At 36.5% G+C, this 14,321-nt stretch overlaps 1 protein-coding gene across 4 annotated transcripts in view; it reads right to left on the bottom strand.

The window, feature by feature from the left end:
* Positions 1–431: 431 nt before the first annotated feature.
* Positions 432–14,321, bottom strand: part of FBLN5 (fibulin 5) — a 124,480-nt gene continuing 110,590 nt past the window's right edge. For all 4 annotated transcript variants that reach the window (XM_074289635.1, XM_074289636.1, XM_074289633.1 and 1 more), the window contains exon 11: positions 432–1,204. In XM_074289635.1, the coding sequence (XP_074145736.1) occupies positions 1,043–1,204 (162 nt within the window). In that variant the 3' untranslated portion in view covers positions 432–1,042. The remainder of the gene's footprint in view (positions 1,205–14,321) is intronic.

A 14,321-nucleotide genomic window follows, 5' to 3' on the forward strand; every position in this document is an offset into this window, starting at 1 on the left:
CTTGTCTATCTCTTCAAATTGTTTTGATGTTTGTATTTATATATATATATATATAAAAGTGTTATGTAAATACAATTTATTCTGAAAAAGTTAATCACCAGAGGGTTGTTCATCCTGATGAATTTTTCCAGACAAGGCATCTTATGAAGACCATATGATGAGGTATGAAAAAGTTAGGTTTTGCATCTTTGGAAGGAATATGAACTCCAGTGGAGTAGAACCACCAATTCTTAAACTACTGAACTTATATCATCATATGCTGTGCTACCATAAGTGGGAAAATGGGTTTGGAAAAATCAAATACGAAAGTGATTTTTAAGGGCACATTGAAGGATTTTTATCCCATCCCAACTTACCCTATTCCCATTCTTTGTTTTTTGCTTTTTTAATGGGCCCAAGATAGTCAAGAAAGGATTAAACCATCAGACACATTTAGGAAGAACTGAAACTTCTTTTATGGTTGACAATTCCAGACATGTTTTTTAAACAAACTCTATAAAAATGCTTACATCCTGCCACAATTTGATTTTTATAGCCTTCTCAGTACATGCAAGAGCAAACTAGCTACACCCAGCATTCTCCACCAGTTTTGGGGGGCTATTGCAAAGCAGCACTGTAGCTCCAAACAGGAAGGGGAAGGAAGAAAAGGGAAAGGCTGAGCAGAGGAAAGGTGTTCACAGTCCTTTGCATTTAATCATACCCTGGACAACCTAAACAAATAGAAAAGACAGAAATAACCAAATTTAAAAATCACCACTGACATCAAATGGAGTCACATGATAATACACTTCCACATGTTTACATCATAGAAAGTTCTGGGGATGGGGGGTAGTGCTTCCCTCAGAGTGTCATGGACCATCAGGTCAATAGGGTAATACTGATTGTGGAGTCAGAACAGTTAGCACTGACTCCTGAGAGAAACATTCAGCAGGAAAGGGATAAAGTTCCTTTTTCTCTTTTTTTTTCTTCTGTTTCTGGCATGTAGGAGTGTTAAAAAAAAACAAAACAAAACAAAAACAAAACAAAAACTCCAGCTTGGGACTTAGAATGGATGCTGTGACACATATATCCTCAGTCGGATGACAGAGCTGCCCCTGAAGTTGATGACGGTGTTTACAGTGATCATTTCCAAGTCTAGCTGGATGTCCCGGGGCCCTTTGATGGGGCGAGTCATCACCAGGGTGGCACTGATGGGTCCAGTTTGCTACAGAGAGAATAAAAACAATGACAATAAGAACAAGTCACACTCTACACTATACAAAGCAATTTGTTTACAAGAACTGGACTTTATTCCCTTTGTCAGTTGAGTGTTTATTTTTCATTTGGATCCCTAGGTAGCCATGGTCAAACATTCATCATCTTATGGCCAATTGGCTAATAAAGAGCCTTAGTTAGACTAAAACTTAGACCATACTCAAAATCTTGTTAATTTGGTAAGACCTGCCAGAATTTTGAGCCTTTGAAAAGTCATCACCTCCACACTATAATAGACATTAAGACATTAAGACTAAGAAATCAAAGGTCAAAGACATAATCACTTGCTAAGTCACATGGTCAATAAGCATCTGTGCCAGGCACTATGCTAAGATATAATGATACTCAAAAAAAAAAAAAAAAAAAAAAAAAAAAAAAAGTAAAACATAACCCCTGTTCTCAAGGAGCTCCCAGTCTAATGATGCAAATTATTATATACAAACAAAATACAGGAAGTGAGGAAGAAATGATGAGCTTATAGATTTTAGAATACATGGAAATACTTGCATAAAGTAATGAACAGTTAAATGAGCAGAACCAAGAGAACAATATATACAGACACAGCAATATTATTAGAGTTATTCTGTGTATTATTCTGAGTATTACAAATACTCTAATTAGCTACAAAGTACCTATAAAGGAAAGTGCTATCCATCTCCAGAGAAAGAACTGATAAATGAAAGCTTGTATAATAAAATAATAAAAGGAATGAAATATAAAGGTAGAAGTGAAAAGGCCTAATGGGATTATAACTGTATACTAAAAAAAATTCAAGGCCTTTTCCCTGAAAGGGAAATAAAAGGTAGGGTTAGAACTAAAGAATATTCTGGAAATGGGAAGTATGTACCTGTAATAAGAAACAAGGACCTTATAAGTAGTTTATTCTAAGGAATATTTTTATCCTATGATACCTCCCTTTCTGAAAGCTGTATTCCACTCCAAGAGAAAGGATATAGTCCCCAACCAATTCCCATTTTGGCAGGCAAAGAGAAAAATAACCAATTATATAACACTATATAACACTATGTGTAGGGCATTATACTAAGCACTTTACAAATATTACTTCATTTCATCCTCATAATAACAAATATTATCTGATTTGGTCCTCACAACAATCCATTATCCCAAATTTACAGTTGGGGAAACTGAAGCAGAGAGAGATTATATGACTTGCTCAGAGTCACACAACTAGTAAGTGCCTGATTTGTTCACATTGTTCCTCACAAATCTAGCACTTTACCTGCTGCTACAAGCATCTAACTGCCCTACAGGAGTTTTGAGTGACCATGGCAAGGGCAGAGGATAGGACTTAGGACACAGAATAACTCCCTTCACAAAGGAATACTTCCAGTGAATAACACTTCCTTCTTGAAATAATATTTCTAAGAGTGAGGACAGATGAAAGGATTCAGAGAAGGATTATTAAAATACCATGGTCTAAAAACCATAACAACCCACCTCAGAGAAAATGCATAATTTGAAAATAATAACAAAAAATTTGTGAAGGGGAGGAACTACTATGGATAACACAAGGAATTCATCCACCCAAATTATATCCTTTTAAAGATATACATAAAAGACAGAATCTAATAGAAGATGTATACAAAGACATGGCATGAGTCTATAAGAATACTGTCAAGTGCACTAAAGTTCAGACCAAATATGCCTCTAGACACAAAAGATAGATATGATTACTGAGTCATTGTCAATAATCTTCAGAATCAAGAAGAATGGGAAACTTGTTGTATGGCTGGAAGAGGCAAATAGTCTGATTTTCAAAAGATGTTGATTTGGCTTTGATTTCTGACAAAATTCTAGAATGTATTGTTTAAGGGATGGTTAGTAAACACTTAGAAATGGAAGCAATGGCTTCATTAAAAACAGGTTGTGTTAAACTGACCTCATTTCCTTTATCAATAGTCACAGAACTATTAGATCAGGGAAAGAGTGTAGATATATATTTACCTAGAACTCAGAAAAGCATTGAATAAAGTTCTCTGTCCTGTCCTTTCAGGCTAGGTGGATAGACATAACCTATTTAGGATAGCAGGTTAAAGATTTAGAGTTAAAAGCAATCTCATTGACTATCTAGTTCACCTCCCCCTTTTTTATAGGTGGAAAAACTGAGACTTAATGAAGATAAGTAATTTGTACATAGGGTATATTGATGGTAAATATGTCATAGGTGAGATTTGAAAGCAGGGTCTTTAACTCTGGGCCAAAGTGCTTTCCACAGTTCTGATTTGGAATTGACTGAATAGAGCCAAAGAATAGCCATTAATGGGTTCTTAACTTGAAAGGAAGATCCTGGTAAATCATCCCAATGATCTATACTTGGGCTTGTGCTGTTAAACATTTTTGTAATGACATGTATGTGTAGATAATATGATCATCAAATTTGCAAATTGAAAAGCCTTAGAGAATACATTGAATGATAGAGTACAGATCCATAAAGTTCTAACAGTCAGCCTAAATCTAATAAGATGACTTTTTAAAAAAATATCAATTGTCATGTTTTAATTCAAAAATTAATTTCTTAAGGATAAAATAGGAGAAACATGACTAAATAGCAGTTAGTACAAAAGAGATTGGAAGGGTTTAGTGGATTATGAACTTCAATACATATCAACAATACAATAGAGAACACAAAAAATAATATAAACAGATCGAATTAAGACAGATATCGTGTGGGAGAAGAAGAAAAAAAAGAGAAAGAGAATGTCTAGAACAAAAGGAAAAATGTCTTTCTGTAACCTGACATAGGGGATTCAATTTTGGCCATCACATTTTAAGAAGAACAAGAAAAAAATTGAAAATCCAAAGCATACAATCAAAAAGATAAAAGGTCCTTGAGATCGTGCCATATTTAGATCAATTGAAAGAATGCTTACAAAAAGAAACTAAGAATTATTTTTAGTTTGCTTCATTGAAAATTTCATCTTTAAAAAGTAGAGGAATCAATGTGTTGGATTGCTCTGCTGGACTTGATTCTTACCAACAAAAGGAACTAGGTCCTGAAGTAAAAACACTTTTCACCTTGAAGAGCAATGATAACAGTATCTTAGCATTTTTAGAAAGGAAAAAGATGGAGAAGGGGGGAAGGCAATATGTTCTAATGACTAGAGAACCTGCCTTGGAGACATATATTGTCTGTAGGACCCTGGACAAGTCAGCCCAAGAATGGACAGTTCTCTAGAATAAGGTAAGAGCACAATCTAAGCCAAAAAAAAAATATTACAAATGATACATAGTAGAGAGGAACAGCTAACACTTATATGACAATCAGAATCCAAAAAGATCTCCCAAGGTTAGACATTAAGAGAGGGCTTTGAATGATCTAATATTACACTTCCTTCAAAAGACATCTCTCCAAGCATCGCATACTCTTCATAAACTCATTTCTCAGTGGTTAGCATATACTTCTTCATTTTCTTTCCATTCCAATGATTCTGAATTCCTGGCTGTCATTACACAAATCCCATTTCCCATTTCCCGCTGTCTGGAATGACTACTCCCATAGCTAATAAATTTGTTTTCTTCTTAAGCCTTTTCCATTCCCAATCCTCTACCTTCTGGTTCTCACTGGCTTCCTTCTAATGATACTTCATCCTTGGCCACGCTTTCCAATCCTATTTTCACTTTCACTTGACTCACTGGTCATGGTGGCAGAGTAGGTATCTCTTCCTCCTCATTTCCAGGCTTTTCCACTATTAAAATAATCCATTAACCTTTCTTCATTTATTCCTCATTCAGTCCAAAATTATTCTCCAACTAAGATTTTGGTGGCTGTTATCTCCTGAACTTCAAGGCATTTTCTTTTCTTCAGTGCCTAGTTCACGGGCTTTCTTTTCACTCCTATCCTCAAACTAGAAGATTCAAGATACAGGTAGATATGTTTTCATAGATCTAACTTCTTCTTGGTCTTCAGTGTACTCAATTCCATTACTTACCCCTGTTCTACTTCAGTCTCACAAAGCCTCACAAAGAAGGCACCATAGTCTTGATCTTGCTATTATCTCTATGAGTTCCACTTCTATGTTCATGAACACTTAAATCCTTTTATCTGATTATATTTTATTATTCCCTTTTCCCTCTATGCTATGATTCTTTTGGGTCATCTACGTAGTACAATGAATATTATGCCTACGTGGAGTCAGGAAAACCTGACACATATTATGTCAGCTGTGTAACCCAGCACTTAACCCTGTTTACCTCAATTTCCTCATCTGTAAAATGAGCTGGAGAAGGAAATGGCAAACCACTCCAGTATTTCTGCCAAGAAAACCCCAAATGGGGAAGGTCATAGAGTCAGACACAAGTAAAACAATTAAACAACAATTCCTTCTTTCGCCTGTGACCTCCAATTCTTTCATCCTTTAATTCTTTCCCAGGCCATCATCCCTGTAATGGTTACATTTTTCTTTCTTCCATTTTCCTTTCTTCCCTATCTCCCCATTTTGATGAATCTGTTCAATTTTAAATCCATTCACATAAATTCCTTGACACTTTATCTATTTGTTTATCATGCCTTGCCAAGTGCCAACCTTGGGTTGATGTCATCTTCTCTAAACTTTGCTCATATTCATGTATTACTGAACTAATTTGGAGAAAAATCATAAAATTATGTTGACTGAGTTAACTAAAACTTTATATCATATTATCTCAAGTGGGTCCTTACTGTAACATGGCAGTCTTTTCATACTTCCTTTAACTTCCTTGGATTAGCCATTACAAACCTTTTTATCCACCTTCAAGCCTCCCATGGCACTCTCTCCATCCATCCTCTCAGGTGAGGACCATATCTCATAGTTCACTGAAAAAAATCAAGTTATTTGCCAAAATAGCTCTCTCTTCTCACCTCTTTATCTTACATCACTCAGATGTCTTTCAATACAACTTTCTCCTTTATCCTTGTCTCACACAAAAAGGACATTCTTTTCATTAAGGCAAACATCTCTACATGAACCCTTTTCCAATTCCATATTATCTGATTCAGCAAATTTCCCCCTTTCATCCCCTCTTTCTATTCCTAATGTTTAATCTCACCCTATTTACTTGTTCCTTCCTGCCTCCTATAAATATGTCTATGTTTCTCCATCTTTGAAAACACTTATTTGATCTGACCATCCCCACTAGCTATTATCCTATATCACTCCTTCACCTTCATGGTTAAATTACTTGAGATTATATATATATATATATATATATATATATATATATATATATATATATATAAAATTTATTTCTCTACAAATTACTGGTAGTTACCAGTAATTTCTTAAATATCAAATTTAATCATCTTTTTCTCAGTCTTCAAACTCCTTGACTGCTCTATAACTTTTAAAACTCTTGATCGCTCTCTTTTCCTAAATACTTTCTGTTCTTTAGGTTTGAGATGTCTCCAGTTCTCCTCTTATCTGTCTGATTGCAACTTACCAGTATCCTTTGCTAGATTCTCCTTCAGGACCTACCCACTAAAGGTGGGTATTTCATAGGGATATGTTCTGAATCCTCTTCTTTTCTCCCTCTATCCCATTTCACTTAGTGATCTTCTCAGCGTCTGTGTTTTATTTATCATCTCCAGAATGATGACTCTCAGCTCTGTTTGTCTAGCCCTAGTTTCTCTCCTGAGTTCTAGTCATTCATCTTGTTCAGTTGTTTAAGTCACAATCAACTCTTTAAGATACAAAGATACCGGAATGGTTTACCATTTTATTCTCTAGCTCCTTTTACTGATGGAGAACTAAGGTAAACAGAGTGAAGTGACTTGCTGAAGATCACACTCCTGGTAAATACCTGCAGTTTGATTTGAACTTAAAAAGATAAGTCTTTCTGATTCCAAGCACAATGTTCTGTCTACTGTATTACCTAGCTACCATCCATAGCCAATTACCTATTGAACATCTTGAACTGGAGTCCCATAGCCACTTCAAACTCAACATGTTCAAAACAGAGCTTGTCTTTTTTCAAGTTCAATAACACCAGTTTGCAAGCTTGGATTTCTGGGAGGAATGTTGCATCCTTTATTGTAATAAGAAAGCTGGAAAACAAGTAGGATTTGGGTAAAAAGACAGGTTCTGTGTTGAGTTGACTGTCTATGGAGCATTCAATTCAAAATATCCAAGTGGAACAGATAATCCATGGGACTGGAGCTCCAGAGAAAGACTGGGGTTGTATACAAAGATACAAGAATCAATTACATAGAGATGATCATTGAATCCATGGTAAGCTCTTCTCAGTGGCCTCAGCCACCATTAGCTGTAAAGCTAGGAGGAAGTATGACATGGAGAGTCATAAGAAAACTAGTTCTGGAGTAAAAAGGCCTAAGTTCAAATCCTGGCTCAGCTAAAATAATAGCTGTATAATCTTAGAAAAGTTATTTGCTCCTTATCTGTAAAAAAGGAGGGATTTGAACTGGATGACCTTTAAGATCTCGTCTAAACCCTAAATCCTGAGAGTTTTAGAGGAGAGAGGAAAAGGATCTATGGGGACTCCAGCTGCTATTGTTCTCATCTGGGTTTTGGAAATAATAGCTAGCCCTTATATTGATGACTGATTATATATAAGGTTTATAAAGCACTTTTTCATAGCAAATTTTTAAGGTGGATAGTACAAGTAGTATCCCCATTTTACAAATAAGGAAACTGAAGCTTATAAAGGTCATGTGACTTGCCTGAGGTTACATAGTAATTGTAAGGGAGGGATTAAAAAAACAGGTTTTCTAAATTTTAGACTAATGACTAAACTCCACTCTGCTCTTTCCCTAAATCTTCTTTATCACCAGATTCTTTGCTAGTGAAGAATAAAACTGCTTCTAAGATGAAAAAAGTGGGGAGAGACAACCCCTTCCCTTTCTAGCAACTTCACCCTGAAGGTTGCATGCACATGACTTTTTTATGATATATAGAAAAAAAATTATTTTTTCTGGAATTCTGGAATTCTGTAATTGATTTTGGGTAAAAATCACCTCTCTGGCTCTCAGTTTCTTCATTTGTAAAAGAGGGAGAATTATAGTAGCTGATTCATGAATTTCTTTCCTTTTCTAACATCCAATGAATTATGAAGCTCATTCTAATATGATTTCACCTGAGTACATAATGTTGAGAGGGAAGAGACAAAGGGGATGCTTTATCCCAACTACACATTCCTTTAAGGGACCAGCCTCTCCACAATACTTATGATAGTGAATAGTGAGGGATGCCAGTTATCACTGCCCCCACAGAGAGCTATAATGGCTAGGGGGAAAAGGGTCCAAGGCCCACCCACACCAATGCACTCCTAGCCATCCCTCTCTCCCCACCCCACTCTTGCATGTACACTCCCAGCTTGGCCCTGGATCAGAGAGTATGTTTTCATGTGTGATGAACATTGTTTGACAATCAGGAAACAGCCTGGCTGGAGAATGTCAGCTCAGCTTGGCTCTGTCACTCTACTCCATGCAGATCACATAAAAGAAAACTTGGCACAATTAGAATCCTGTGACTGTGGCCCGTTTGCCAGATATGATCATGTCCCCAAACCACCTGGATAACAATAAATACCAATCATCCATCAAGACAGTTCATTTGCCCTCAGTGTGGCTCACTGGAAATAACAGGGTTCCAAAAGAGCTTAACTAAAGCAGCATATTCTCACTGAGTGAGAAAGAGTGACTGACTGTGTGTGTACATGTGCAGAGCTAAGTTATTGGCTCAGCTGCTAAATTCTAAGAGGGAATTTCAGGCAAACTATCGTACATAGTGTTAATAAGAATAGAAACTGGACCTATGAATTTAAGCTATGCAGAATTCCCAAATAAAGAAACTCCCTCTCCTATGGCTGGCTAGCACTTTCCATATAATTTGGTTAGAGCACTGAAAGGTTAATTGGAATGTACATATCTCATAGCTAATATGTCAGGGGTAAGACCGAATCTGGATCTTTCTAGCTCCAAGGCTAGCTCTCTATGAAATATTCTATTTAGACTGCCTCTCAGTATGTCAGTCAAATAGGAAAAGTAGTGCATTTCATGGCACAAAGGTCAAGTGGAATAAAATATTTTCTTGCAAATGAAAGGCTGTGAACTGGTTGCCTGAAAGGAGCCTGGTGACTTAAGTACTTCACTTGCTTGCACTAGAAGAGAATCCAGAATCCCTCCCTGATTTTATGGATGAGAAAATTGAGGTCAATAGAGTTTAAGTAAACTGAGACTCAAGATCAAGAGTGAAAGAACTGAAGAAAGCCCAAAGTATAGAAGAGATTAGAGGTAATTAACAAATCCACTGAAAAAGAATACAAGCTGGGAGAAAAAGAGCAATGTTTAAATCAAGATTCAAGAGAGTAAATAGAAAATTGGGTTGAGGTTTAAGCCAGAAGTCAAAGGAACCAATCCAGAAGACTGGAAGTCATGAAGTGAGTTCAAGCACAAAAGATCCAAGGACAGAGAGAAGATCTGCATAGAACAGATGTGAGAAAGCTATAAATGAGGAAAAGTACAAAACAAAGGAAACTATTCACATGAGAAATCGTAGATAGAATGTCCATTTGTAGCAGACATGATAGCCTTCTGAGAGTCAGTTTGGACAGTTTCTCAAGAGCTGATTGTTAAATTTTCATTGAGAGCATTTGTTGTTCAAGTGTTTGTCATGCCTGACAAACACTCCTCCTAACCCCATTTGGATTTTTCTTGGCAAAGATACTAGAGTGGTTTGCCATTGCCTTCTTCAGCTCATTTTACATTTGAAGCAAACAAGGCTAAATAATTTGGCCAGAGTCACACATCTAGTAAATGTCTGAAGCCTCTTTTGAACTCAGGTCTTCCTGACTACTAGCCTACCACTCTACCCACTGTACTACCTAGCTACCCATGTGAGCATTTACATCCCAGAAATAAACATTAGAAATGAAGGCTTGGTTTATTGTCTTTATTCATGGAGAAAATGTTAATAATGCAAACTGAACTAGAATATATCAGGTATTTTTTTCCAAAAAAGATGATTGTTAAACATTTACCCACATATTTTTTGCCTGTCCCCTTCTTCTTTCAGGTACAATACAATAGCTGTGGGCCAGGACACCCCTATTCCCTGGAAGTTTTCCATCAGTACAAGGTTTTGACATAGTGAAATATTATTGGTGAAAAACCTTTACCAACTTGGTGGAACTATGTCTGTTGCCAGAAGGAAGATTAGGTAGCCTGCTATTTGAACTCAAAATTTCACTCCTTGCCTCTTGTGTCTATTAGAATGCTTTTAGATGTTTCTCTACAGGTCTATCAGGGTAAACTTGAAGATGAAGTGGTATTGATATTCTACCAAACTGATGAGACATTGTACATTTCCTGGCATTATAGTATAACCTCCCCCTTAGGTGGATTTATATGTACTCTGCGCCACTTATTAAATGCTCCATGAATTCCATTTTTTGTTTTTCAGTTGCTACTTTTCCATTTGGCAGTTGATTTTGGCCTAGGCACTGGAGAATGGCCCAGTTAGATTCAAAATGTTGAGAGATCCCAGGCACACATGAGACTGTTATTGAGCCAAACTACACCACACACACACAGTCCATCAATTAAAAAAAAATAGACATTGTGGACCTATGAAATAGTACAGGGTCATTGTACAAGCCATATGGCATACTCTATTATATTGGCCATGACATATCTTGAAGGTTATTTTCTGCTTATTATCCACCAGCATCCAATCAGATTGGACACTCTCTAGAGGCCAAATTTGGCAAACTGTATCATCTAAGCGAGCTGGTCCAATTTTGATTCCAGATAGTAATAGAATTCAAGACCCTTTAATCATAACAGAGTCTCCTTTTCTTAACAAATAGTATTAGAAACTTGATGAAAGACATGGAAAGTTTTATGATTCTTTTATAAGTTAGTAGGACCAAATTAGTAGCAAAATTACAAGGCCAACGTGGTGGTAACTAAATATGTCCCAAAATTGAATGTGCCTCAGAATTCAGGAGCATCAGGTGGAGTGTCTAGCTGGAAGCCGTGGTGAGGTAAGAAAGACAGCCATTCCAGATACCACTTCTGGTAATATACTAAGCAGTTCATGACAATTCCTACATTCCAAGCAATGTCCAAATTAAGAAAATTAAGGCAACAAATGACCAAAAAGCACTTGGGAGTGTGTGAATGGTTGATATCAAGATTGAGCAATTATAATATTGCTATATTGAACAAGAAAAACTATCATCTTCTTAATCTTTGGTCCAGAAAGAATTAGATGTCTGTTCATTATCTCAACTACAACCAGGAAGAGAATTTAAGGTCCCAGTTATCTTTGCTAGATAAGGTCAGATATATTAAATTCTTTGAGGCTCCAGAATTTACTGAAGCTGTAATAGGCAAATTTGATCATCATGGAATTTAATATCAAGAATCAGGAATAGGAAGAATGTTAGGGAAGCTGTGGTTTTCACTTGGAGTGCGGACTAGAAAGATGGGGTCTTTGTATTCCAGAGATCATTAAAAAGAAAAAAAGGACTCCACATGTGCAAAAATGTTTGTAGCAGCCCTTTTATAGTGACAAGGAACTAGAAATTGATTGGATGCCTATCAGATGTAGAATAGCTGATTAAATTATGGTATATGAATGTAACGGAATATTATTATTCTATAAGAAATGATGAGCAGGCTAATTTCAGAAAAGCCTGGAAAAACTTAAATGAACTGATGCTGAGTGAAGTCAACAGAACCAAGAGAACATTGTACATAGCAACAACAAGATTATATGATGATTAGCTGTGATAGTCTTGGCTCTTTTCAACAATGAGGTGATTCAGGGCAATTCCAAAAGATTTCTGATAGAAAGAGCCATGCACATACAGAGAGAGAATTATAGAGACTGAATGTGGATCAAGGTACAGTATTTTCACCTTTGTTGTTGCTATTGTTGTTTTTCTTTCTTATTTTTTTCCCCTTGTGATCTGATTTTTCTTATACAGCATGATGAATGTAGAAATATGTTTAGAAAAATAGCACATGTTTAACTTTTATCAGATTACTTGTTGTCAAGGGGAAGAGAGTGAGGGGAAGGAGGATAAAAAATTTGGAACACAGTTTTGCAAAGGTGAATGCTGAAAACTATTTTTGCATATATTTTTTTAAATAATATTTAAAAAAAAGAAGAGAAAGAAAAGGATCTCTATCAAAATTCCCCTCTAACAAAAATCACTTATCCATGGCAGTGGGAAGCATAACATATGGATAATCCTATTTCTAATTGTGCCTTGGACCAAATTTATTGGTGAAGTAGATTTGTTATCCCACAACCTAGAGAGACTTTTCCTTGTTATACATCTGACTTTGCTATTGAGAGGGGAAGAACAGTGGAGGAATTGCAGTGGGACTTTATGTGGGCATATTGCAAGACAAGTATGGGTTAGTCAGTGATTAACTACCTCCCCCAGCTTAGGGAATTTTCCTGCTAATTTATCTCAAGGAGACCTGTCCAAATCTTCTTTTAAAAAAAGATTGATCAGAGTAAGTATATTCCAAAATAAATCTTGGCTTTTGGTCTTGCCTTAAGGAACAGGACTATTTTGCCATATTTATGCTTTTGTATCTGAGCCAGGGAATCCAATAGCTAGCTACTTTGAAGTTAAAAGGAAATACTGAAAGTCTCCAAGTTCTCTCCTAATGAAATTCCTTCACATCATCTCCTAGATGGCATTTCCTCATGAGGTAAGGAGTAAATGAATGGGCAGCTAGTCCCAATGGACAAGACAATATATCGGCCATCTTAGCCTAAGTTTCAGGGTTTCCTGGACTGAAATTCCGGAAATTTCAGGGAAATTGGACATCTCACTAAGAAAGACTGAAAAAAAGAAAGGCTGAGAACATTTCCCAAACCAATTCATTTACTTGAGCTCTGAGGCTCCCTGATCAACTAATCAACAATAAGCATTTGTTAATATAAGGATAGGATTGATTGGTTTACTCAACATTAGTTTTCAAAAGTCCATTTGATCAGGTGGAATAATGTCAAGCCAGAAGTCTGTTCCAATTGGCTAAGGAAGTTTATCATGTCCTCTGGGTTCTGTATAAAGGTATCAAGTAATCTGGAATCAGAAAATTCCAGAAATTAGGGCACGAATGACTTTCCAGTAAAACCCCTGAAGAAAAACCACCTGGAAGGGAAGGAGAGGTTTAGGCTTCAGTCTTGGCCAAATGTTCTTTCCCTTTTCCCTTTTGCCAGAGGAGGAATTTTCAATTGTAAAATGTCCAGAGGGTTTTGGACCATATTTTCTCATTAGTGTTCTGGCATTGTCCACCAGGATAGCAATGGTAGTGTCTGTATTGACAGCTAAAGACAAGCTAAAGGTAGAATCACCGTGCTTAAGGGGAACTTTCTGAATATCCACGAATGAGAGGAAAAGACTTCTAACAACTATAACCTGTGATTTATGCCTAAGTTTAAATCCATCCATGGACTTTGTATGTAGTGGGTGGGAAAATATATCATATTTTGGGGGGGGGGTTGTTTTCTATTAACTGTTCTTCCTGCATTATTTTAGTAAGTAACTCTTGCTAAAAGTTACTTAAGACTGAATAAATTATTTTCAACTAATAATCTGGAGTGCAGGACAGGAGAAAGCATGTTGGTAGGGGTTCAAGCTAATGGAATTACATGTATCACCTTTAATTTCCATGAGGTATTCTTAGGATTCTGAGGGGAAGATAAAAGTTTATTCCAGAAACCTGAGATGCATCAGTTATCCTGGAAGCTGGAATATAAATTCTTAGAATTTACAGAGGCTATTTGAAGTACCTATTATGTGGTGGGCACTGTGCTAAGTTCTGGGGATATAAATACAAAGAATAATATAGCCTCTACTGAAAAAGAATTTAACTTGTACATTTCCCTCTAGTCTGACTTTTCTCACAGTAATATTTAGGATAGCCGCTGTGTCCCCACCCCCCAAAAGGGTTAGGGAAAAGGGCCAATTCACACCAGAGATTAGAGGCAAGAGATAGGGCTTAAGAGAGAAAACACACCTGGAGATGGATGGGTGTGGGGTAGGGTGTGTTGCAAACCAAGGTCTAGGAGAGCAAACAGAAATTTGGC

The sequence above is a fragment of the Sminthopsis crassicaudata genome, chromosome 2 (genome assembly GCF_048593235.1).
Source record: "Sminthopsis crassicaudata isolate SCR6 chromosome 2, ASM4859323v1, whole genome shotgun sequence".
Lineage (NCBI taxonomy): Eukaryota > Metazoa > Chordata > Mammalia > Dasyuromorphia > Dasyuridae > Sminthopsis > Sminthopsis crassicaudata.